We start from the raw sequence: 27,939 nt of genomic DNA on the forward strand, positions 1-27,939 counted from the left end.
TTATAATTGTGGAGAGCAGTAGATCTTAACTTTTATTTTGTAAACTGAAGAGACGTGCATTTTGCAACATATTGTAATTATTTATGTGCTGAAATCATGATAATTGTGCAAATGTTTTACGATTCAATATATCGCTTTAGTTTTACTAATTGATTCTGTTATGAATTATGATTTATTGTTTTATTTGTATCATCTCAATTTGACACACTCAAAAACAATAATTTTCATTAAACCAATTATCTAACGGTGATCAGTGCTATAGTAAAAAATGTCAGAACATGGGAACAATATAAACGCTCGACTGTAAGAATGAGAGTTGCTTTAATTGAGAATAATGTTATGCCTTCCTGATCTGACACACTGGTTCAGCAATATCCATGGTCGGGGAAGTACTTTTGGTTTCCCTGTAGTGGCATCTTGCGGCTCTATTCATAGTGCTTTTTATCATAATTTGGCCCTGTTTGGATGTCCTGAATCCTGCTTTTTGGTGTCCAATTGGAAAATCATTTAAGTCACTCCACTTGTGATTGATACAAGTCAAGGCGAGGTCTTTTGAAGTGTGTATAATTGAAAGTACTTGGCCTCCCACAGTCTGCTAGTTTTCCGGTCTGGCAAAAGACTGATCCTGAGTATTTTTCCACCTGATAAACGTTCGCTCTCAATTTCTGAAATCATATTTGCTTGAACACTAGGAGGCAGCAGGGTAAAGCAAAATCCCTCAATCTTAAAAAAAAGCTTTATTTCACTACTGTAATTCAGCAAGTATCAACTACAAGGCATTGTGTGTTTTCTTTGAACAGAAATGTTAATTTAGCTAACGCTAAACACAAGTCAAGTAAGAAAATCCAGGGTGATCTGTACATAGAAGTCTCCAAAATCCCCAGATTCGTGATCACTGGAGTTCTCTTCCATTAAGTAAAACCTTTCTTTTACTGAAATTGGAACTTTTTTGGTGCAAAAAAAAACTCCTTGTGGATTTGCCCCTCTGAGTGTTTTTTGTAAATATTTGCACAGAGGGTGAGGTTGAGTTCAAATCCTACCACAGCACCATAGTAAAAGTTAATCTGATAAATCTGGCCGTTTGTAGATTGAAACCAGTTAAAATGACCGTGGGACGTCTCAAATAATTGTAAAAACCCAACTGGTTCGCTAGTTTCCTCTCTGCGAACAGCCGATCTCTCATCCATTCTCGGTCTACACGTGAGTCTACACGAAGTGGTTCAGTCTGAATCCCCTCTGAAGTGAACTACAAGGCACTTGTTCCAAATGTACGAAAATATACCGTTAAATAAAACTTGACATTGTGGTCGTTTCACAGACTTTGTGGTGAAATGATACTTTTGATTCAGCACTTTTTTTTTTCTTTGTTTGTGTTTTCAGTCAGGAAGGCTGCACTGCATGGGATCGTGCACATTTCTGAACGTAATCTGTAACTCAGCTCTGAGTGTTCACATTGTTCCTGCACCTGGTCTATAAAAGCTGAATTCTGTTTGTTCCCCCCACCCCCTCCTTTCCAGACAGACAAAATCACGAGGGGCCAGGCGCGTTTCAATGTCTTTCCCATGATGAATGCAGAATGGTGCTGTGACATGGGGCAGTGCACCAATTAATGCGAGAGGGGCTCATTATCTCTCACAATGGAGTTCCGCTAGTCACGGAAGGCGACAAACTGCAAGCAGCATCCTCAGTCTAAGTATGAGCAGACAGGCACTCCCCTAAAACTGGGAGCCTGAAGTCGAAAATTCTTGCACATATGCAAGGTATCTGATCACACAACTTCAAACTTCAATGCATTCACCAACTGTATACTATGAACTACAGGACAACCAGCACTGTGTCCACCACTCTGCATGCAGTTAAAAATCACACAACACCAGGTTACAGTCCAACAGGTTTATTTGGAAGCACTAGCTTTCAGAGCACTGCTCCTTCGTCAGGTGGTTGTGGAGTGTAAGATCATAAGACAGAGAATTTATAGCAAAACTTTAGTATGGAAACAAGCCCTTCGGCCCAGCAAGTCCAGACTGACCCTCCAAGCTGCAACGCACGCAGACCCTTTCCCCTACCCTACATTTACCCCTCGCTAATACGCCTAACACTATGGGCAATTTAACGTCGTCAATTCACCTGACCTTTACATCTTTGGATTGTGGGAGGAAACCAGAGAGAAACCCATGCCAACATAGGGAGAACGTGCAAACTCCACACAGGCAGTTCAGGAATCGAACCTGTGTCCACAGCACCGTGAGGCAGCAGTGCTAGCCACTGAACCACCATGCCACCTCAAGCAGTGTGATGCAACTGAAATGATATATTGAAAAAGACCTGGATTGCTTGTTAAGTTTCTCATCTTTTAGAATGACCATGTTGGTTTCAGTTCTTTCAGATGTAAATGCCAGAACTTTTTTTTAAAAAAGTTACCTTCTCAAGTGAACTTTAACAATAGGTGCCATGTCATCTCAGATAATGCGCATTGAAGGTTTGAGGTGCCCTGTGTGAGGTACACCCTAGTCCAACACCAACACCTCCAAATCATAGTCCAACAGGTTTATTTCAGAGTGCTGCTTCGTCGTGTAGCTGTGCTACCTGATGAAACAGCAGTGTTCCGAAAGCTAGTGTTTCGATATAAACCTGTTGGACCCTAGTGTTATGTGATTTTTAACTTTGTTCACGCCAGTCCAACACCAGCTCCTCCATATCACTTTGCATTCAGGTTGTTTTGCTATCAGTAGTGGCAGCCATTTGTTAATACTGACTTCTTACCACTCATGGTGACCCACAAGTGAGTCAAACCAACATAACTCAGAACTGAATGATAACTGCATGAACCGTGGGTACTGTAAATCAGAAACAAAAACAGAAATTTCTGGAAAAAAAAATTTCTGATCTGAGAAATCAGAGTTAACATCTTTGAGTTCTGTGGAAGGTTCACTTGACCCACTCTGACTTCTCTCCACAGCTGCTGTCAGACTGGCTGAGCTTTTCCAACAATTACTGCTTTTGTCACTCAGTTCGGAGTTATCCATACGGTTGCCACTCTACACTCATGAGAGTGAACATTAAACAAGCTTTCGAAACATAGCTATATGAAAAGGGTAGCAGAGAGGTCACATCCCTTGTATACCCCGTGCAACATTACCTGTATGCCTCTGTCTAAATCTTTTGTTCTGGACATACTTGCTTATCTGCTTGTACTGCTCATAAACAAAGCTTTTCACTGTTCTTCAGTACAAGTGACAATAAATAAAATCAATAAATATCCTGGCAACCTTAAGACTCTGGTTTCAATTCCATGGGAGCTGATTTAACAATGATATTATTGCTTATGTTCCTTAGCTATTCTTGGTTGCAGTTAACTCTTTGTTGCTTGTTAGGATTGGATGGTTTTAACCAGATCCTCACTTACATTGTTGGGGGAAATTCTGAAAAGTGAGCAGTGGGTAGCAACTTAACGCATATGTAGCCATATCCAAGATGGCAACTATGGCAATCCTGACTGTGCCTGACTACCACTGTCACTTCCAGAACTTTCTCCTCCCAAGTAATTTTGTTTATAAACCTTCCAGCACTGGAGTACTGAGTTCAGTCCTCAACACTGCATTTCAACCAGGCTACCCTGGTCACAAAGGAGGTGTAACAGATATAATTCCACGTTTGAATTAGAAGGGCAACTTCCAGGCCAGCTCAGGAATGTTGAAGGGCTTTTGGCCGAACGTCGATTTTCCTGCTGCTCAGATGCTGCCTGACCTGTTGTGCTTTTCCAGCGCCACACTTTTTGACTCATTCTGGGATAATATCAGGAAGCCATTTGACATGCAAGGGGTAGTGGAAATCACAAGCTTTCTCCAGCAAAATAGCTATTGAGCAAGCAGCAATTGAAAATTTCCAAACTGAGGTTGATTGATCTTTGTTCAGTCAGGGTGTTAAGGGAAGTCAAACCAAGGTAGGAGAAGGTAAGGCTACACATACATGATCTAACTACATGGTGGACTAGGCTAACAGGCGGAAGGGGCTGAATGGCCTTCTTCCCTTCCCATCTTCTTACCTCTTGCTATTTGTGGCACTTTTGAGATTCTGGACTCGATCATACAGGATCCTGTGAACAGGCACCCTGAATAAGTGAAAAGCAGGGGAAGATTCCCTCCCTCCACCATGATGTATCTCCACCAAGCATGTGGCTGAGTGTTCTGGACCAGGTCAACACGAAGATATCTGATCCCACCTTGGGCAGCAGACTAACTGCTAAAATGTGACCTGGTAACCCCCAGACAAAACAGAATAAAGCAACACGGTACCGGCCCATGATTACTATCCAGCCAGTGCTATAGTTAACAGAAAGATGCAGAAGGAGCTGTCAACTGTCCATTTTAGCAGAGGAAAAAAAGAACACGGTTGGGCATGTAGGCTTTGGTCAGGGAGTTACGACAGTGCCAGCAGCAGGGATTAGCAATCTCCAGAACCCTTTAGAGTCACAGAGTCATTGAGATGTATAGCTTAGAAACAGACGCTTCGGTCCAATTCATCTATGCCGATCAGATATCCCAAACTAATCTAGTCCCACCTGCACTCACCCCATATCGCTCCAAACCCTTCCTATTCATATACCCATCTAGATGCCTGTTAAATGTTGCAATTGTACCAGCCTCCACCACTTCCTCTGGCAGCTCATTCCATACACGTACCACCCTCTGCATCAAAAGGTTGCCACTTAGGTCTCTTTTACATCTTTCCCCTCTCACCCTAAACCTATGCCCTCTAGTTCCCACCCTAGGGAAAAAGACTTTGTCTATTTATCCTATACATGCCCCTCATGATTTTATAAACCTCTACAAGATCACCCCTCAGCCTCCAACGCTTCAGGGAAAACAGCCCCAGCCTATTCAATTTCTCCCTATAACTCAAATCATCCAACCCTGGCAACATTCTTGCAAATCTTTTCTGAAACCTTTCAAGTTTCACACCATCCTTTCAATAGGAAGGAGACCAAAATTGCACGCAATATTCCAACAGTGGCCTAACCAATGTCCCGTACAGCCGCACCATGACCTCCCAACTCCTGTACTCAATACTCTGACCAATAAAAGAAAGCATACCAAACGCCTTCTTCACTGTCCTATCTACCTGCGACTCCACTTTCAAGGAGCTATGAACCTGCACTCCAAGGTCTCTTTCTTCAGCAACACCATTAAGGTGTATAAGTCCTGCTAAGATTTGCTTTCCCAAAATGCAGCACCTCGCATTTATCTAAATTAAACTCCATCTGCCACTTCTCAGCCCATTGGCCCATCTGGAGCAGATCCTGTTGTAATCTGAGGTAACCCTCTTCGTTGTCCACTACACCTCCAATTTTGGTGTCTCAGCGAATTTACTAACTGTACCTCTTATGCTCGCATCCAAATCATTTATGTAAATGACAAAAAGTAGAGAGCCCAGCACAGATCTTTGTGGCACTCCACTGGTCACAGGTCTCCAGTCTGAAAAACAACCCTCCACCACTACCCTCTGTCTTCTACCTGTGAGCCAGTTCTGTATCTAAATTGCTAATTCTCCCTGTATTCTGTGAGATCTAACCTTGTTAACCAGTCTCCCATGGGGAATCTTGTCGAACACCTTACTAAGTCCATATAGATGACATCTACCGCTCTGCCCTCATCAATAAGAGTCTAGATTAGAGTGGTGCTGGAAAACCACAGCAGGTCAGGCAGCCTCCGAGAGGCAGGAAAATCAATGTTTCAGACAAAAGCCCTTCATCAGGAATGAAGCCTTCTTCACTATCCTATCTACCTGCGACTCCAAGGTCTCTTTTTTCAGCCACACTCCCTAGGACCTTACCATTAAGTGTATAAGTCCTGCGAGGAGTTGCTTTCCCAAAATGCAGCACCTCACATTTATCTAAATTAAACTCCATCTGCCACTCTTCAGCCCATCTGGTTAAGATCCCATTGTAATCAGAGGTAACCTTCTTTGCTGCCCACTTCCAATTTTGGTGTCATCTGCAAACTTACTAAATGTACCTCTTATGCTCACATCCAAATCATTTATATAAAATGACAAAAAGTAGTGGACCCAGCACTGATCCTTGTAGCACTCCACTGGTTACAGGCCTCCAGTCTGAAAAACACCCCTCCACCACCACCCTCTGTGTTCTACCTTTGAGCCAGTTCTGTATCCAAGTGGCTAGTTCTCCCTGAATTCCATGAGATCTAACCTTGCTAACCAGTCTCCCATGGGGAATCCTATCGAACTCCTTAATGAAGTCCATATAGATCACGTCCACCGCTCTGCCCTCAATCTTCTTTGTTACTTCATCAAAAAACTCAATCAAGTTTGTGAGACATGATTTCCCACGCACAAAGCCATGTTGACTATTCCTAATCAGTTCTTGCCTTTCCAAATACATGTAAATCCTGTCCCTCACAATTCCCTCCAATAACTTGCCCACCAACGAAGTCAGGCTGATCGGTCTATAGTTCCCTGGCTTTTCCTTACCATATTTCTTAAATAGTGGCACCACATTAGCCAACCTCCAGTCTTCCAGCACCTCACCTGTGACTATCGATGATACAAATAGCTCAGTAAGAGGCCCAGCAATCACTTCTCTAGCTTCCCACAGAAGTCGAGGGTACACCTGATCAGGTGCTGGGGATTTATCCACTTTTATGTGTTTCAAGACATCCGGCACTTCCACATCTGTAATATGGACATTTTTCAAGATGTCACCATCTATTTCCTCACATTCTATATCTTTCATGTCCTTCTCCACAGGAAACATTGATGCAAAATACTCATTTAGTATCTCCCCCATCTCCTGCGGCTCCATACAAAGGCCGCCTTGCTGATCTTTGAGGGACCCTATTCTATCCATAGTTACCCTTTTGTCCTTAATGTATTTGTAAAAACCCTTTGGATTCTCCTTAACAATATTTGCCAAAGCTATCTTATGTTCCCTTTTTGCCCTCCTGATTTCCCTCTTAAGTATACTCCTACTGCCTTTATACTTTTCTAAGGATTCACTCGCGCTCTCCTGTCTATACCTGACATATGCTTCCTTCTTTTTCTTCACCAAACCCTCAATTTCTTTAGTAATCCAGCATTCCCCACACCTATCAGCCTTTCCTTTCACCCTAACAGGAATATACTGTCTCTGGACTCTCACTATCTCATTTCGGAAGGCTTCCCATTTTCCATCCGTCCCTTTACCTGCGAACATCTGCCCCCAATCAGCTTTTGAAAGTTCTTGGCCCAGTACCGTCAAAATTAGCCTTTCTCCAATTTAGAACTTCAACTTTTAGATCTGGTCTAGTCTTTTCCATCACTATAGAATTATGGTCGCTGGCCCCAAGGTGCTCCCCCACTGAAACCACAGTCACCTGCCCTGCCTTGTTCCCCAAAAGCAGGTCACATTTTGCACCTTCTCTAGTAGGTACGTCCACAACTTGATTCAGAAAATTGTCTTGTACATGCTTAACAAATTCCTCTCCATCTAAACTTTTAACACTATGGCAGTCCCAATCTATGTTTGGAAAATGAAAATTCCCCACCATAACCACCCTATTATTCTTACAGATAACTGAGATCTCCTTGCAAATTTGTTTCTCAATTTCCCTCTGACTATAACACAATCCCAATAAGGTGATCATCCCTTTCTTATTTCTCAGTTCCATCCAAATAACTTCCCTAGATGTATTTCTGGGAATAAACTCCCTCAGTACATCTGTAATGCTATCCCTTATCAAAAATACCACTCCCCCCTCCTCTCTTGCCTCCCTTTCTATCCTTCCTGTAGCATTTGTATCCTGGAACATTAAGCTGCTAGTCCTGCCCATCCCTGAGCCATGTTTCTGTAATTGCTATGATATCCCAGTCCCATGTTCCTAACCATACCCTGAGTTCATCTGCCTTCCCTGATAGGCCCCTTGCATTGAAATAATTGCCGTTTAATTTATCATTCTTACTAGTGTGTACCTGTCTGCCCTGACTGATTGATTCACTTTTTTTCTCAAATATACAAGTCTCAGATTGATCTCTTTCCTCACTATCTCCCTGGGTCCCACCACCCTGCCACCCCCAACCTTATTAGTATAAATCCTCTTGAACAGCTCTAGCAAATCTCCCTCCCAGTATATTAGTCCACTTCCACTTCAGATGCAATCCGTCCTTCCTGTACAGATCACTTCTACCCCAAAAGAGATTCCAATGATCCAATAACGCGAATCCTTCTCCCATACACCAGCTCCTCAGCCATGCATCATCTGCTCTATCCTCCTATTCCTGTCCTCACTAGCTCATAGCACCAGGAGTAATCCAGATAGTACTACTCTTGAGGACCTCCTTTTTAAATTCCTGCCTAACTCTCTATATTCTGCCTTCAGAACCTCATCCTTTTCTCTTCCTCTGCCGTTAGTTCCAATGTGTGCAATAACCTCCTGCTGGTCTGTCTCCCCCTTTGAGAACATTCTGCACTCTCTGAGACATCCTTGATCCTGGCACCAGAGAGACAACACCATTCTGACTTTTCACTGCTGTCCACAGAAACATCTGTCTGTACCTCAGACTAGAGAATCCCCTGATACAACTGATCTCTTGGAACCCGACGTACCCCTCATTGTATTAGAGCCAGTCTTGTCACCAGAAACTTGACTGTTCATACTATGTTCCCCTGAGAATCCATCACCCCCTATATTTTCCAAAACAGCATACTTGCTTGAAATTGGGATAGCCACAGAAGAGTCCTGCACTACAGCTCACCTCTCTTACCTTTCCTGGGGTTAACCCATCTACCTGACTGTACCTGCAACTTTTCTCCCTTCCTATAACTGCCATCCATCATACACTTTTGCACTTGTAAATTCCTCATTGCCTCTAATTGTCTCTCCAACCAAGCCATTTGATCTGATAGGATTTGCAACCAATGGCATTTATTGCAGACATAATCCTCAGTAACACAGAAACTTTCGTGAAACTCCCACATCCACTCGACCAAGGGCCATTTTTGCTTTTTTTCAATCTACAGACCCTGAAAGTAGCACTGTCTTATTCCTCTACAAAACACTGCTCCAGGCTAACTTAAAACTTATGGCTTCTATTTTTAAAGTTAATTAAGAGACATATCTCAATAAAACATAATCAATAAAGGACCCACTTTACTCACTATTGTAGATTTACAGCAAGGCTACCCTTAAAACTATTCACTTATGTGTTTTTGTGCTGTGACCTTTCCCAAACAGGTTCCTCCAAGAACAGTTGTAAAACTTCACTGTTTGTTAATTTTCCCAGACGTACTCCAATGTCCAGCGATACATGAATTCAAACAGCAAAGGCATTAACTGCACAGGTTCACTGCTGTGTCAGGAGGCAGTATGGGTTTCTTTCTCTCTCTCTCTCTCTCTCTCTCTCGCACAGACTACGTGCTATCTTTGTCTGTTCCTCTCCCTTTTAAAAGTGCTGTTGTTTGACTGATTTTTTTTCTCCAAAGTCCCAAAACAATGCAACAGCATGTAAAACAGTAATTCCTGCTTCTGGAATTTGAGGAAATCACCTCCAAAACCTAAAATACCCCCTCCCCCTCCCAAAAAAGGAACAGCCTCTTACAGCCAGAAAACTTTCCTATCTTTCTTCTTTGAAAAAGGTGGCATTCATGGAAAAAATTCCTTTTGCTTAAAAAAAAAAGCAGGGCGCTATTAAATGTAGTATCTGGTGGAATATTGTGGGCGATTCTGGTCTCCTTCCTTTCGGAAGGGTGTTGTGAAACTTGAAAGGGTTCAAAAAGGATTTACAAGGATGTTGCCAGAGTTGGAGGATTTGAGCAATAGGGGGAGGCTGAACAGGCTGGGGCTGTTTTTCCTGGAGCATCGAAGGCTGAGGGGTGACCTTATAGACGAGTATAAAATCAAGACGGGCATGAACAGGATAAATAGACGAAGTATTTTCTCCAGGGTGGGGGAGACCAGAACTAGAGGGTATAGGTTTAGGGTTGAGAGGGGAAAGATATAAGAGAGACCTAAGGGGCAACTTTTTCACGCTGAGGTTGGTATATGTATGCAATGAGCTGCCAGAGGAAGTGGTGGAGGCTGGTATGATTGCAACATCTGGATGGGTATATGAATAGGAAGGATTTGGAGGGATATGGGCCGGGTGCTGGCAGGTGGGACTAGATTAGATTGGGATATCTGGTCATCACGGACGAGTTGGACCGAAGGGTCTGTTTCCATACTGTACATCTCTATGACTCTGATCAATGTGTGGAAATGAATGACCCAGAGGGTCTAAATATAAACCGAAAGAACTGCAGATCTAAGTCGGAAACAAAAACAGAAATTGCTAGAACAGCTTGGGTCTGGCAACATTTGTGGAGAAAAATCAGAGTTAATGTTTAGGGTTGAGGACCCTTCCTCTGAACACTCCCTGACAGCCTTACTCATAATCTTAAAATTTTTTGTGTGTAACTTTTAGCACAGTTAGGATTATTTAGTAAAACTTTTCCAACAACCACTCCCAAGTACTTTGCTCAAATTACATGTGTTAGGTCTGCAACATTCCTCAATGGGGGCTTTAACTGACAAGCCAATCTCACTCTAATCTAATGACACCACCAGGCATTTATAGATTTTTATTTTCTTTATTCTTTCATGGGATGTGGATGTCATTGAGAAGGCCAAAATGCCTGCCCTGTACCCATTTGCCCTTGAAGTCACTCTCTTGCTCAGACAGCAGTTAAGAGTCAACTTAATTGCTGTGGATCTGGAGCTACAGGACGACCAGGCCAGGTAACAATGACAGATTGCCTGCCCTGAAGGGCATGTAACCATCACACCTAATATTGGACATACTGTGCTAATATTTAAAACGTGATTGATTCAGTGCAATCTGCCTGCTGTATGCTACAAATAGTCAGAGGGATTGGTTGTTCGATATGGTCTGCTATTTGCTGAGACATATAACCTTAATATCTAGCATCACACTGGCATTGAAACACAAAGCACTACTCACATGTTTCACCTGCCAATTAAATAATGCTATATGATAAAAATACCTATATAAAGCAGTTGTTGGATTAAGGTTGGCAATGTTAGTAGATGATTACTCGACACCCTGGTCGAACATTCCTCTGTTTACTCATGAATAAACAAATTAGAAACCCCAAGCAAGTAGAAAAGAGAGAAAGATCACTAGAATGCATTAAGCATTTGTCCACCAATATATTTCCATGGATGATCATTTCCAGGGCAAACGCTCCAGGAATGCTTTTCTGTTGATATTTAGGAGTGGCACTACTGCCTCACAGCGCCAGATACCCAGGTTCAATTCCAGCCTCAGGTGTGAAGTTTGCACATTCTCCCAGTGTCTGTGTGGATTCCCTCTGGGTGCTCTGGTTTCCTCCCACACTCTAAAGATATGCAGGTTAGATGGATTGGCCATGCTAAATTGCCCAGATGTGCAGGCAAGATGGGTTAACTCCAGTAAGTGTGTGGGTACTGGGATAAGATGGAATGCTGTGCAGACTTGAAAGGCCAAATGACTTCAATCTGCATATAGGTATTCTATGATGTCAAACATGCTACTTTCTAAAGATAAGAAATATTCAATGTTTTCACTGAACTTTTAAGTGGACCTTTCAGCAACTCATTCAGCTTAATAATTAACTTCTGTAGAGGAAGACAGCACGGTTTCCTGTAAGCTATGATCCAAAATATGACAGCAGCAGTTATATTTGTGATTTACATTCCTAGCATTTATATAAATAATATGAATGTGAACACAGGAGGTATAGTTTGTAAGTGTGTAAATGCCCCCAAATTGGAGGTGTAGTGGACAGCAAAGAAGGTTACTGTAGATTACAATGGGATCTTGATAGGATGGGCCAATAGGCTGAGGAGTGGTAGATGGAGTTTAATTTAGATAAATGAGAAGTGCTGCATTTTGGAAAAGCAAATCAGGGCAGGACATATATACTTCAATGGTAAGGTCCTGGGGAGTTGGCTGAGCAAAGAGACTTTGGACAGCAGGCTCATAGTTCCTTGAAAGTAGAGTCACAGGTATATAGGATAGTGAAGGAGGCATTTGGTATGCTTTCCTTGGTCAGAGGAGTAGAGGAGTTGGGAGGTCATGTTGCAGCTGTACAGGACATTGGTTAGGGAGAGGTTGATTAGGCTGGGACTGTTTTCCCTGGAGCATCGGAGGCTAAGGGTTGACCTTATAGGGGTTTACAAAATCATGAGGGGCATGGTTAGGATAAATAGACAAAGGTCTTTTCCCTGTGGTGAGGGAATCCAGAACTAGAGGGCATGTGTTTAGGGTGATAAGGGAAAGATATAAAAGGGACCAAAGGGGCAACTTTCTCATCCAGGACATGTTGCCTGTGTGGAATGAGCTGCCAGAGGAAGCGGTGGAGGCTGGTACAATTGCAACATTTAAAAGGCATCTGGATGGGTATATATATGAATAGGAAGGGTTTAGAGGGATATGAACTAAGACCTGGCAAATAGGACTAGATTAGGTTAGGATATCTGGTCGACATGGACTAGTTGGGCCAAAGGGTCTGTTTCCGTGCTGTACATCTTTATGGCTCTAGCTCAGTCCAAGCTTCTGCCTATGGAATAAATGGAATGTTTCAATATCCAGCTGAGGAAATGCAGCACTCATTGCAAGTCTGAATCATGACTGATTTGGATTGCTGGTCTGATTTGTTAGTGGCAATGACTTCATTACAATCAGTCTCAATGGCCCCGACTCAGAAACAGAAGTCTGCCAAGGCTCCAGTTTCTCATTGTTACCTGATGACCCTGTGTTACAGAGTTTCCTGCCAGTCAAAGTGTCTGCCTGGTATCTGCAGGTCAATGCAGGCCAACTTTGTTTTTAAGAATCTTTCGCTGAGAATCTTTTTGGATCTTCTCCCACTCCATCACAAGTTTGGCAGATAAAATACATTTAAACGCAAACATCAGTGGATTGGGAGAATTCTCCTGAGGTATTGCCCAGTGCCTAGAACCACTTGAATAGAACCTGAAAAATGGTCGAAGGGACTCTTATATAATAATGGGAACGTGCAGCAAAGAGAGCGAAGGTTTCAGATTTCTTTCACAGAATGCACACAGAGTTAAGCACCACAGCAGCTCAAGCAGAAAAACATAGCAAATTAAAAAAAAGAGAAAATTCAGTCCTTTTCAGTCTGCTCCAGCCATTCATGAAGATCAAGGCTTACCTTCCTCAGCTTTACTTTCCTGAACTAATTCCTTGATTCCCTTCGTATTATCAGGCATTTATCAATACATTAACACCAACAGACTGGTCAAATGGAAGCAAACTACTGTGGGCACTGGAAATTTGAAATGTAAACTGAAAATTCTGGAGAAACTCAGCAGGTCTGGCAGCAGCGCTAGAACACAAAAAAAATTAGCTAATGTTTTGAATCCAGTATGACTCTTTTTACGAACTAACAGGGCTGGAAAGTGGAATTTCTATACTGTAGAGGGAGGGAGGAGGAGCGATTGGAACACGGATGCGATGTAAATTAGGTGGAAATGATAGGTGTGAAGAATTGTGTGTGTGTGTGTGTGTGCGCGCACGCGCAAGCGCAAGTATGGGGTCAAGAGATCTTAGCATTGATTGTGGGGTACATCAAGCTAAATAGACAGGGAACATCCCCTGCAGAATGAAGACATCAAAGGGGAGGAGATGATGTATTTGTCAGTCACATTTTTACCATTTCAATACAAACACCAACCACACCCTATTGCAGGTGGTGAAAATGGTGAAAAATGATATTTTCAACACAGGGACTGGTGGGTGGGAAGTGACAACAAAGGGAACATGAGTGCTGGTCTGAGTGGAAGGGGAAATAGGGAGGACAGAAGTGCAGAAATGGATCAGGTAAAGCTGAGGGCCCCATCACCGTAGTGTTGGTGTTGGTTGTGGTGGTGGTGGTGGTGGTGAGGGAGGGGGGGGTGATGGAGTCCTTGATTGAGGTGAAAAAGAGACCACGTCAAAGGCATTGCTATGGAAGGGGCATCATTGTGACAGATGCAATGGAGACAGGGGAACTGGGAAAGTGGAGTGGAGTTCTTGCGAAAAAAAAACAGAATGTAAGGAAGTGTAGTCAAGGTAACCGAGGGAGTCAATGGGCTTGTAATGGGTGTTGGTGGACAGCCTGAGCCCAGAAATGGCTACAATGAAGGGAGGAAAAGAATCAGAGATGAAGCAGGTGACGATGAGAGATGGGTGAAAATTGGAAGCAAAACTGACCAACTTTTCAAGTTCCAGATGACAGCAGGAAGCAGCACTGATGACACTGTCAATGTATTGGAGAATGAGTTATGGGAGAGGATCCCCAAGTAGGACTGGAATAAGGAATGTTTCTCATTCCCCACAACAAGACAGGCATGACTGGGACCCATGCAGGTCCACAGATGTTGCCAGATCTGTTGAGTTTCTGCAGCACTTTGTCTTCTTTCTTCAGATTTCCAGTATCCACAATATTTTGCTTTGGTCTGATAAATTATATAATTTTTGATACTTCTCTTCCAGCTATGCACACCTTCAAGAAATCCTGCTCTTTCTGCTGATGGGATTTCTGAGTGAATCTTTTAACTTGTTTACCTTCATTGCTTTATTTGTTGAAGTGTCTGACAAAGCTGGTTTTTACAGATATATCCTTTCCTCAGCAACTATATCCAGCCGACACTGATTCCAACTAAAGTTCTATCCCTCATGTTTCAAATCCACCCAGGATTACAGGGATCTCCGGCAGCATGGTGGTTCAGTGGTTCATACTGCTATCTAACGATGCCAGGGACTCGTGTTCAATTCCAGCCTTGGGTGAGTCCAAAGATATGCAAGTTAGGTGAACTCGCCATGCCAAATTGCCCATCATGTTCACAGGATATCATAGAGATGTACAGCACAGAAGCAGACCCTTCGTCCAACTCATCCATGCTGACCAAATATCCCAACCTAATCTCATCACACCCAGCCCATATCCCTCCAAACCCTTCCTATTCATATACCCATCCAGATGCCTTTGAAATGTTACAATTGTACCAGCCTCCACCACTTCCTCTGATAATTCATTCCATAAATGTACCACCCTCTGCTTGAAAAGGTTGCCCCTTAGGTCCCTTTTATATCTTCCCCCTCTCACCCTAAACCTAAGCCCTCTTGTTCTGGACTCCACCTCCCTGGGAAAAGACCTTGTCTATTTATCCTATCCATGCCCCTCATGGTTTTATAAACCTCTACAAGGTCAGCCTCTAACAGCCCAGGGAAAACAGCCCCAGCCTATTCAGCCTCTCCCTACAGCTCAAATCCTCCAACCCTGGCAACATCCTTGTAAATCTTTTCTGAACCCTTTCAAGTTTCACAACATCTTTCCGATAGGAAGGAAACCAGAATTGCACGCAATATTCCAAAAGTGGCCTAACCAATGTCCTGTACAGTCGCAACATGACCTCCCAATTCCTGTATTCAATACTCTGACCAATAAATGAAAGCATACCAAATGTCTTCCTTAGTATACTAGGCAAAAGTGAGAACTGCAGATGCTGGAAACCAGAGTTTAGATTCGAGTAGTGCTGGAAAAGCACAGCAGATCAGGCAGCATCCAAATAGCAGGAAAAAAAAAAACTCAACGTTTCGGGCAAAAACCTTTTATCAGGAATCATTCTTCATTATCCTATCTACCTGTGACTTTACTTTCAAGGAACTATGAGCCTGCACAACAAGGTCTCCTTGCTCAGCAACACTCCCTAGGGCCTGACCATTAAGTGTATAAGTCCTGCTAAGATTTGCTTTCCCAAAATGCAGCACCTCTCATTTGTCTAAATTAAACTCCATCTGCCACCTCTCAGCACATTGGCTCATCTCATCAAGATCCCGTTGTACTCTGAGGTAACCTTCTTTGTTCAATTTTGGTGTCATCTGCAAACTTACTAATTGTACCTCCCATGTTCATATCTAAATCATTTATGTAAATGGTGAAAAGTAGAGGGCCCAGCACCGATCCTTGTGGCACTCCACTGGTCACAGGTCTCCAGTCTGAAAAACAACCCTCCACCACCACCCTCTGCCTTCCACCTTTGAGCCAGTTCTGTATCCAAATGGCTAGTTCTCCCTGTATTCCATGAGATCTAACCTTGCTAACCAGTCTCCCATGGGGAACCTTGTCAAACGCCTTGCTGAAGTCTATATAGATCACATCTACTACTCTGTTCTCAGCCATTCTCTGTTACTTCTTCAAACAAAACTCAATCAAGTTTGAGAGACATGATTTCCCATGCCCAAAACCATGTTGACTATCCCTAATCAGTCCCTACCTTTCCAAATACATGTAAATCCTGTCCCTCACGTTTCCCTCCAATAACTTGCCCAACGTCAGGCTTACTGGTCTATATTCTCTGGCTTGTCCTTACCATCTTTCTTAAATAGCAGCACCACATTAGCCAACCACCAGTCTTCCAGCACCTCACCTGTGGCTATCGATGATACAAATATCTCAGCAAGGGGCCCAGCAATCACTCCCCTAGCTTCTCACGGAGTTCTAGGGTACACCTGATCAGGTGCTGGGGATTTATGCATTTTAGGACATCCAGCACTTCCTTCTCTGTAATATGGACATTTTTCAAGATGTCACCATCTATTTCCTCATATTCTATATCTTCCATGTCCTTCTCCACAATAAACACTGATGAAAAATACTCGCTTACTATCTCCTCCATCTCCTGTGGCTCCATACAAATGCCGCCTTGCTGATCTTTGAGGGGCCCTATTCTATCCCTAGTTACCCTTTTGTCCTTAATATATTTGTAAAAACCCTTGGATTCTCCTTAACAGTATTTGCCAAAGCTATCTCATGTCCCCTTTTTGCCCTCTAAGTATACTCCTACTTCCTTTATATTTTTCTAAGGATTCACTTGATCTATTCTGTCTATACCTGACATATGCTACCTTCTTTTTCTTAACCAAACCCTCAATTTCTTTAGTCATCCTGCAATTCCCTAAACCAATTCCCTAGACTTTCCTTTCACCCTAACAGGAATATACTGTCTCAGGACTCTCGTTATCTCATTTCTGAAGGCTTCCCATTTTCCAACCATCCCTTTACCTGCAAACATCTGCCAGCAAACAGGTTTTGAAAGTTCTTGCCTAATACTGTCAAAATTAGTCTTCTTCCAATTTAGAAATTCAACTTTTAGATCTGGTCTATCCTTTTCCATCACTATTTTAAATCGAATAGAATTATGGTTGGTGGCCCCAAAGTGTTCCCCCGCTGACACCTCAGTCACCTGCCCTACATTATTTCCCAAGAGTTGGAGTGGGACCATTCGGTGGAGTCATTTTGGCACGAGTGATTTGGCGCGGCCTGTTTGGCGCAGCCTATTTTGCCACAGACCCATTTAGGCGCAGAACTATTTCAGCGCCGGTATACAGTAGTCATCAACGAAAATCAACATGATAGTAGAATTATTAAATGGGTAGTTTCCAGTAGTTTGTAGTTATTATTAAAATAACAAGTCAAAGAAAAACAACTATAGAGGGAACTTTACAAGTGATTAACGAGTGCCTAGAAAATTTGTCGAAGCTTGCCAAGGAACAACGCCTAACAACAGAGCGCCGAAGAAAAAGGTTTATAGGACAAGGAAAGAAGTTGCTGCGTACCCAGTAAATCCAAGAAATTTAGAAGAACTTGTAATTGCAGATAGCTTTAAAACATATTTAGTTAATGATTATAATGAAGAACAATTTTCACTAGCCGACAGCGGTATCACCACCTGCAGAATTCTTATATTTGGAAGAAAAAGGAATGCTGAGTTTCTGAAACAATCAAAAAAGTTACATGTTGATGGAACATTCAAAATTTCCCCAACTTTACGTTATTTTAGGGGAAATACATAAAGGTGTGTTCCCACTGTTGTATGCTTTACTCCCAAATAAGTTACGAACAACATATGATAAATTATTTGAAATGGTTCTGGAAATATAGCCTGAATGCTGCCCTGACATTTTCAACTGTGACTTTGAACTTGTACATCTCGTAGCAGGGCCAATATTCCATTGAAATTAAAGAAATTCAGGGAAGTTAATGGGTTATATTTTCTTTTTTAGAAATTTTGAGGAACCACGGTTAGGTGTGGACGAATCACAGACTCAATGCAGTTGATACACAAATAACTACAAACTACTGGAAACTACCCATTAAATAATTCTACTATTAAGTTGATTTTTGTTGATGACTACCATAAACCTGCACCAAAATAGTTCGGCGCCTACATGGGACTGCGGCAAATTAGACTGCGCCAAACAGGCCGTGCCAAATCACTTACGCCAAAATGGCTGCGCCGAATAGTCCTAAATCCCCCAAGAGTTGGTCAAGTTTTGCACCTTCTCTAGTAGGTACATCCACAATCTGAGATCTCCTGACAAACTTGTTTCTCAATTTTCCACTGACTATTAGGGGGTCTATAATGCAATCCCATCCTTTTTTATTTCTCAGTTCCACCCAAATAACTTCCCTGGATGTATTCCCAGGAATATCCTCCCTCAGCATAGCTGTAATGCTATCCTTTATCAAAATGCCACTCCCCCTCCTCTCTTGCCTCCCTTTCTATCCTTCCTGTAGCATTTGTATCCTGGAACATTAAGCTGCTAGTCCTGCCCATCCCTGAGCCATGTTTCAGTAATTGCTATGATATCCCAGTCCCATGTTCCTAACCATGCCCTGAGTTCATCTGCCTTCCCTGTTAGGCCCCGTGCATTGAAATAAATGCAGTTTAATTTATCAGTCTTACCTTTGTCTCTGCCTTGCCCCTGCCTGCCCTGACTGTTTGACTTGCTCCTTTTCCCAACTGTACCAGTCACAGATTGATCTCTTTCCTCACTATCTCCCTGGATCCCACCCATCCCCCACCCCCCCACCCCCAACCTTACTAGTTTAAATCCTCCCGAGAATCTCTAGTAAATCTCCCTGCCAGTATATTAGTCCCCTTCCAATTCAGGTGCAATCCATCCTTCTTGTACAGGTCACTTCTACCCCAAAAGAGATTCCAATGATTCAAGAATGTGAATCCTTCTCTCATACACCAACTCCTCAGCCATAGCATTCATCTGCTCTACCCTCACTAGCTCGAAGCACCGGGAATAATCCAGATATTACTACTCTTGAAGACCTCCTTTTTAAATTCCTGCCTAACTCTCTATATTCTCTGTTCAGAATCTCATCCTTTTCCCTTCCTATGTCATTGTACACATTGGAACCAATGACCTCCTGATGGGCCCTCTCCCCCTTGAGAACATTCTGCACCCTCTCTGAGACATCCTTAATCCTGGCATTGGGAGGTAACACACTATTCTGACTCTTCGCTGCTGGCCACACAAAACTTCCATCTGTGCCTCAGACTAGAGAGATGTGTTAGTTCGGGGTAAATGTAGAGTAATAGGATAGGGGAATTGGTTTGGGTGGGATGTTCTTCAGAGGGTCGGTGGACCTATTGGGCTGAAGGGCCTGTTTTCACATTAAGAAAACACTCCTCAGCCAGGTCTTCCTGCAGCAGACTAAGATCAACATTCAATGCCATACCCCACCACATTCACACACTCAACCTCTTCCTTCATCAACACCTTATCATGCTCCCTCAAAGCTGTCAAAGACTCACCACGTATTGATGTCCCTCTGGATTCTTCCTTCCTTTTCCTTTCCTTCCTTCAGACGCTCCCTTCCTTCTTTCAACCCCATCTCCTAGTCATGTATTCACTATAACCTCTGACCTTCCTCTCTCTAATCTGAACAACATGCATTCCCTTTAACCCTCCCCGTAACTCAATGAACTTTGGGCATGCGACATTGAAGTTCTCGTCTCACATCTTTGCTTCTGTTTTCACTTCTTTGGACTGAAGTCCTCTCACTGGTTCATAGGCCCCTCACCCATATCCAATATACCCTTTTCATCTGGACACCACCCTCTGGCCTCTTATCTGCACTTGACACTTCATCGAGAACTGCCAATGTGATATTAACTACTTTAATTTCTCTGCTTCCTCCACACCCTCACCCCAAACCCCATCCACTCCAATCTGTCTCATTCTGAACTTGCTCAGGTATAATACTAACTGTTATCAAACCTGCTGACAAGGGTGGGGCTGTTGTCATTTGTTGTACTGATCATACCTTGCAGAAGCTGAGCATCACATCTCAAACATTTCTTATCTACCCCACCAGCTAACATCAAGCCATTGTTTCCAGAATTGGAATAGATCTCATCTCCTCTGGAGATCCTCTCTCCACAGCTTTCCCTCTTATAGTCCCTAATCCTGCACCGATTCCCTTCCCAAAATCCACAATCCTTGGCAGACCCATTGTTTCAGCCTGTTCCAGGCCCACTAAACCTATTTCTTCCTTGTTTGACTCTACCTTATTAATCCCTTATTCAGCTTCATCCCACTTCCATTCATGATTCTTCAGACACTTTACAATGGCTCCACAGCTTGCAGATGCCTGGCCCGAGCCACCTCCTCTTCACCTTGGATGTTCAATCCCTCTACCTGTGCATTTTCCATCTGGATGGTCTCTGTTTTCTTGCTTGAAGAGAGGCCTCAATAGTCTCCACCCATCATCACCATCCTTCTTCACTTGGCTGAACTCATTCTCATTTTGAACAACTTCTCATTTAGCTTGTCCCATTTCACCACGCCAAAGGTGTGATTACGGGTGCTCACAAAGATCCCAGTCGTACCTGTCTCCTGGTGGGATATGCTCAATCCTTCTTGTTCCGGGCCCCTATCCTGAACTCTTTCTCCACTGTATCAATAATGTCATCAGTGCAGCTTTCTGCTCTCATCCGGAACTGGAAAAATTAATCAATTTTGCTTCCAATTTCCATCCTTCTCTCACCTTTACTGGTCCATCTCTGAGACTTCCCTTCCCTGTCTTCACTTTTCCATTTATGAGGATAGAGTGCCCACCGAAATCCATGACAGACTGACTGGCTCCCATGGTAATGCTGACCACCCCTCCTCATACACTGTTTCTTGCATGGATTCCATTCCATTCTCCCAGTTTCATCATCCCTATGGCATCAGTTTCTGTGATGGTCTTTTCACAGCAGTGCCTCTGATATTTCCTACTTTTTCCCCAACCGAGGATTGCATCCTACCATGTTTGATGTGGCCCTCAGTTACATCCAACAAATTTCCCACACTCTTGGCTTCATTCATTCCCTTTCTTACAAGAACAATAATAGGGTTCCTCTTGTCCTCCTTTTCCACTCACTAGTCTCCAAATTCACAGGATCATCCTCCACCCTTTCCATCACCTCCAACATCTCCACCAGCTCTCACATATTACCCTCCTCAACAATGCCAACATTCCCTCCATGATTGTTCCACTTCTAGCACTTCCTCACTCCCCCATGGCACTTCCCACATAATCTGTCATAATATTTGCCCTTTCATCTCCCCTTCCTTACTGTCCAAGCCCCAAGACACCTCTTCCAGGTGAAGGAGGATTTTATTTGTACTGTTTTCATTCGAGTCATTGTATTCACTGCTCACAACACAGTCTCCTTGATGAGACAAATCACAGACTGGTGACTGCTTTGCAGAACACTCTGTTCTCTAAGGAACCCCAACCTTCTAGTTGCTTGCCATTTTCAATAAACCATTTCTTCTATCCTGGACCTGCTGCAATGTTCAAATGAAGCTCAACACAAGGTGGAGAAACAGCACCCCATTTTCCACTTAGGCACTTTACAGACATCAATTAGGACTCAGCTTTGAATTCAACAACTTTACCGCATAACCTGTGTGTTCCATTTTAATTACTATGCTACCCGACTCCTTGTATAGTTGAGTAGGCTGCAAGTAGAACAGACTCATTTTATCCTTTTCATACCTACAATCTACACCAACTGTATGTCTCAACAACTCTTTTGCCTCCATTAGTAATCCCTGTGTCTTTTGCTCTGGGAACCCTCACCATAGACAAATGAAACACTGAAATTCAAGGAGTGTTAATCAAATGTGAACGGATTCCGTTGACCATTCATTACATGGTGATAGCTTCCTCATCTAATCCAGGCTGGGTGTATTCAGCGTGTCAAATGAAAATGCAGAATATATAATCAAGGGCCAATACTTTCCTCCAACCAACCTCTTTTTTGGAAAAAGTACTTTGATTAGTTTCATGATGATGATGTTGATGCCATTTTTTTGCCAGCTGTCAAAAGTAACAACAAGGATTTACTCTGAAGAGACAGAGTTCTACCAGAAGGTCAACAAATCAGTTGCAGTTCATCTAAGTAGCCAGGGTAACAGGCAGCAATGCTTTAAACAAAGTCAGAAATTGCTGGAAAAACTCAGCAGGTCTAGCAGCAGCTGTGAAGAAAAAGCAGATTTAATGTTTTGGCTCCAATGACCCTTCTTCAGAGCAGGGACGATGCCCTAAAAATGGGAGAGGGACTGCATCCAAATATGTTCCTTCTTGAGTTCACCTGAGAACCAACACTTGAAACTGCAACCACAAAGTGCCTTAAAACTTACAAAGCAGTGGATTCTTAGTAAGACCTTCAACTACAACGAAAGCATCAATTCATCTCAGGAACTACAGGTCTGCTAGTAACGATACATGATAATCATTTTTTTAAAGCATCATCTGCATCTAAGGTCTGTGTGTGTGTGTGCATGTGTGCGTGTCTGTACTGAGTGTAATTTAGCATTTTAAATTCCAAGGCAGCTGTATCATAATAAATTACCTAATTTTAATACTCACAAAAAAAAGTTGCAGCTGAGGCCATTAAAATTTTCCAATGAAAAGAAAACACACTTTTACACACAAACTTACTAACTGCAAACAATTAAAAGGAACACATAAGTATTGTTCATGACAGCATCAGAAATATAGTCACTCCTTTCTTTTAATATATTGAACATTGGCATCTACAAGCCTCTGTGGTCTGAAATTTCAAAGATTTGCAGTTTTCTGAATGAATTCAGTTCTCCCCAGTCCGAATTGACTGACCGTTTACTGACTCAAACACGAGAGAAAAGGTTTTCTAAAGAGTGATTGGAAGCAGGGAGGAGATTATATGGTAGAAGGGAGAGAAGAATTTTTCATTGGATATACTTGTCTGAAGGAGTCAAGGTTGAAAGATTTCTCACTCACCATCTGACTACGGCAGTAGGTAAATTTAGTGGCACTGAGATATCGAATTGGCCTGCATTTTCGCTTACTGTATAATTCTGGTCTTTACAAGGCTTTTGCAATATGTTAACAAACCAGAAAAGGCTGACATTTACAGTTTGCATGATGGTGATGAGTTGAGGTGCTGAAAACTAGCATGAATTTAAAAGGTTGTTGCTAATTTTTACTAATTTTTTCCAACAGTTTCAGCTCATGGACTTGAGATCAAGCAACACCAGATCAGGGCGAAGTTCCTTATAATTTGGAACTTATGGTATCAGAATTTTGTTTTTGATTATATTACAAGCATTCATAGATTAATTAATACCTTAAATTTGGAGTTCATTCCAATACCGCAATTTAGAACTTTTAAGGAAAAAGTACAGCATGGTGTTTCGGTGGTTAGCACTGCTGCCTCAGAGCACCAGGGACCTGGGCTCAATTCCAACCTCAAGGTAACGGAGTGGAATTTGCACATTCTCCCTCAGTCTGCGTGGGTTTCCTCCATAGATGTGCAGGTCAGGTGAATTGGCCATGCTAAACTGCCCATAGCAGTTTAGCAGGTGCATTAGTCAGAGGGGAATGGGTCTGGGTGGGTTATTCTTCGGAGGTTAGGTGTGGGCTGAAGGGCCTGTTTCCACACAGTAGGGAGTCTAATCTAAATGTGAGAGTACAAGATAATGTTAACAATTATAATAAGAAAGATTATTTATTCCCCATGTAAGGTTGAAACTAAGGTTTACTGAGGAAGAAAGTCCAAAGTTTAAACACACATCTGCAGTGAGTTAACAAGTCATGGCTACAGCAACAACAACAGTATGATCAATCTTAACACTGCAGAGTTAAATGAGGGGAAAGATCAGCCAAAGTTTCTGCATCAGGCCATCACTGAGGGGTCCTGCTTCAAATAATTCATATTACAGGATGACAGAATTTGCTCATTCTTTGGATTTTACCCATCACAATTTCTCTACCCAGATTAATTATCAATAACTATTCTTGAGTGATGGAAAAATATTATCCCAATTAAGATGTGATTACTCTTACTTGCATCAGACTGCACCCCAGAGTATATCTGAGTGAAACTGTCACCGAATGTGTTAAGATGTGACTGTATCCCAGAGTGAAGTAAGGCTGGACAGTCCCAATGTGAATCCAGGTGAAATTGCACCCCAGAGTGAATCAATGAAAAACTCTACTCCAGTGTAATAGGGTATCTCAGTGTGTCAGGTTGTTCATGTACTCCAATGCATCTAAGTGAGAGCATACCCAACTGTGTCAGGGTGAGACTGCACTGCAGTTTATGGAGTGAGTTTAAAATTAAACCCACCTACTACTGCAAAGAAAGAACCACTCTGAAAAGCCCTTGTGAGTGTTTTGACCTTTGGGAGCATTCTCAAGTTAACATGGATGCTGTCAAGCAGATTATTGGTTGATCAGAAGCATTCTGTGAACATGGAACACCACAGCATGTAGACTGTATATTTGAAGCTGGTGTTAATCATAATTCTATTGTTTTCTTTTACACTGTTCTGAATATCAGTTTAGACTGATCTTTCCCCTTGCCTCCACATCTCTGGTGTGTTTCCCAGAAGAAAAGATCCGATTAGCTGGCACCATGGGAGTCAATTTTGCTGGCTAAAGGTAAAATTGGGGCTTCAGTTTTCTTATTAAAATCCTGTTAGTTATTTATTTTATACAGAATATTGCCAGACTGTTTCTCTACATCTTGCTTAACCTTCATTGCATGAAACCCACAGTTAGCTAATTAAAAGAGCAACTTTCTAGCAGTTTTTGGAAAAAAATCTCACTATAAGATGCTTCATATAAACAACTTGATGTTAAACTGTGCAGGAAAATCGAAGGTCGAGAGAATTGCATGGCAAATGCACATTAAACCAAACAACCATATGTTGTCTATTCTGAAGAAGGGTTGATGGACCCAAAATGTTAATTCTGATTTCTCTCCACAGACGCTGTCAGACCTGCTGATTTTTTTCCAGAAACAGAAACAGAAATTGCTGGAAAAGCTCAGCGGGTCTGGCAGCATCTGTGTGAAAAATTGAAGTTAACATTTGGGTGACTCTTCCTCAGAACTGGAGGTTTTAGAAATTTGCGAGCCATAAATTGTCACTCTCCAATACACTTTAAAACAGTTGAACAAAGGCAGATTACTGTGGATACTGGAAATCTGAAACTAACACAGAATGCAGAAGACACTTAGATCTGGCAGCATATGTGGAAACAGGAGAGTTAACACTTCGAGTCTTGGGAGTCAGAAGGGACTGCAGATGCTGGAAGCAGGTGTTAATAGATGTGAAGCTGGAAAAGCACAGCAGGTGAAACAGCATCCGAGGAGCAAGAAAGTTAATGTTTCAGGTTCTGATGAGGAGTTTCAGCACAAAACATTGACTTTCCTGCTCCTCGGATGCTATTTGACCTGCTGTGCTTTTACAGCCTCATTGATTAACACTTTGAGTCCACCACTTCGGATCTTCTCCAGACGTTACAGTCATGCCTGACTCAACATGTTAACTTGGTTTGGGTCTCCACAACGCTGCCAGATGCTGCTACATTTCTCCAGCATTCTCTGTGTTTGTTATACATTAAAACAAATTGGTCGCAATCCTGTCATCTACACAAGTCTTTAATGTTTAGACGCAGTGGTAGTGTCTCTACCTCCGAGCCAAGAAGCCTTGGTTCAAATCCCACCTGCTCTGGATGTATGACATAACATCACTGAATAAGTTGATTAGGAAATGCTTTAAAGGGCTCTTGTGGTACAGTGGTAGTGTCTCCAACTTTGAGCCAGGAGGCCCAGGTTCAAATCCCACCTCCACAGGAGGTAACATGCACCTCTGAACAGACTGGTTAGAAAATATCCTTCATGTTAAGAATGGAGTTTATCTCTTACCTTTTGTAGGGGATGTGGACTTGCTGGAGAGGTAGTTGTTCTGGAGAGACTGGGGGATCTGGAGGTATACCTCCCATCCCCGGAGCACAGAGGTGTACAGAAGACGGGCGCCTCCACCAGGTTGGGTTTGTTGAACTCCACTTTCCACCGGACCCCAGAGGTGGTGGCGTGAGAGCCGAGGGGTCTCCAGGAAGCGGAGCGGAGGGCACAGTGAGGTCTCCCGCTGCGAGACATCCCGGGATCGCGCAGGCAGCCGGGCCGAGTGGCCGGCAATTCGACTGGGGGGGCGTCACCCCTGGCGTGGGGGGGGCTGAGCCTGTGGCAGAGGCGGCTCCCTGGCATTACATGGTGCCCCTTACTGTGACACAGGTGGTTGCCCGGCGCAGAAAGCGGCCCATTCCCGGCGAGAGTCTGCCCGCCGCTGACCTTTCGGTCGGTGTTCCCCGCTGCCTTAACGGACGGAGACTGTAGGCGAACGTAAAGGGACGAAGTCTTAACCTGTGTCGTCTGGGCCATGCTGTGCTCCTCTCATGTCCCACAGTCAGCTGCAGCACGGAGGGACTCCTGGAAAGTGCAAAACAAATGTCAATGATCCACAGATCTCAAACATTGAGATTTTTTTAAGTTCTAAGGGGGGGGGGGGGTTAAAACTGCAATCATACATTTCTCCCTTTTCTTCAGTTCATTGGGAAACATGTGGAAACATTTCAGAGCATTAGCACAACTGTCTCTCAAATCAGCGCTCGGGACCGGGGTTCGATTCCAGCCTGGGGTCCAACTCGATGGCCCGAACGGCCTCATTCCGCGCCCTGATAACTCCCTCATCGCGGGGATTCCAGTGAACTCCGCCGCCAACTCAACCTCTTCCACTCACAGTGAACCCACGCCCCCGCCAGTGTTAGCTGAAGAAAGACATGTGTGTGCCGGGGGACGGGCCGGACGGGCGCGCTGTTTAAAGCGACTTAGGAAATCCTTTAACCGGATGGTTAGAGTTGCCGCTCCCCCCCCAAATCCGTGAGGTAATGTAGTTGTTGTTCAAAGTAACCCCTCACAGTCAGAGAGCTCCGTGCACAGCGTCACTGGTTCAGTCTGAACCCCTGAACTGTACTCATGAGCCGCAGGAAGACTCTCTTCCACAAACATGGAGTTTCAAAGCTGATGGTATAACCTCCCCCTTCACACAGAGAGAGAGACCCCCTTCCCATTCAACCGGAGGCCTGCAGCCAGACACGAAATTGTCCGTACAGTTTCAAGCAATTTGCAAAAAGAGTTCAGCTACCTACTCGACGGGTCAAAGCGCCTTTTGTGGGGGGGAGGTGTAAGAGTCTGCAGCCCTAACATGACGGACTGGGGTGCTACATAGAGCACACATTCACACACACACACACTCACTCACAAACAGACTGCATCTGGCATTCATTGAAAACTCGCCTACGCTCTGGTCAGAAGAGAACAGACATAAAATAATCTCCAGGGATAAACTGGCATGTGGGGTGGGAGGTTGATGAATAATATTTACTGATTACTTACAAAACCGTTTGTGGAAAGCAGCCCCCATAAGAAACGGTGTTTAGGCGCAGTCTGCCAAGTTTATAGCTTTTGGCATAATCGAGCCTCTGTTAATGAGGGATCTGAGTAAGTCTCAACTCTGGGTCAATTGTATTTGGTGCTTTGAGCCGGGTGGAAAAAAATCAAGAGCACATTTTCAAGTCAAATCATTTGAAGCGGGTAAATTCACACATCAGTTATTGTTTTTAAAAAACTGCTTTCTCTAAAGTGCACTTTTATAATTACTGTACACTAACTTGCTCAGGCTAAATAGAGATTGTTGAAATAAATAGATTATTAATAACTTACTTGA

General features: G+C 43.2%; 1 protein-coding gene across 4 annotated transcripts in view; it reads right to left on the minus strand.

Annotated features, from left to right (window-relative positions):
- Positions 1–27,939, minus strand: part of psd3l (pleckstrin and Sec7 domain containing 3, like) — a 435,109-nt gene that overhangs the window by 398,277 nt on the left and 8,893 nt on the right. For 3 of the 4 annotated variants that reach the window (XM_072583934.1, XM_072583936.1, XM_072583937.1), the window contains exon 2: positions 26,079–26,642. In XM_072583934.1, the coding sequence (XP_072440035.1) occupies positions 26,079–26,594 (516 nt within the window). In that variant the 5' untranslated portion in view covers positions 26,595–26,642. Of the gene's footprint in view, positions 1–26,078; positions 26,643–26,740; positions 26,993–27,939 lie in introns of those variants that run through there. The other variant, XM_072583935.1, reaches the window with a different exon arrangement.

This window comes from Chiloscyllium punctatum, chromosome 14, assembly GCF_047496795.1.
Source record: "Chiloscyllium punctatum isolate Juve2018m chromosome 14, sChiPun1.3, whole genome shotgun sequence".
NCBI classification, from domain to species: domain Eukaryota; kingdom Metazoa; phylum Chordata; class Chondrichthyes; order Orectolobiformes; family Hemiscylliidae; genus Chiloscyllium; species Chiloscyllium punctatum.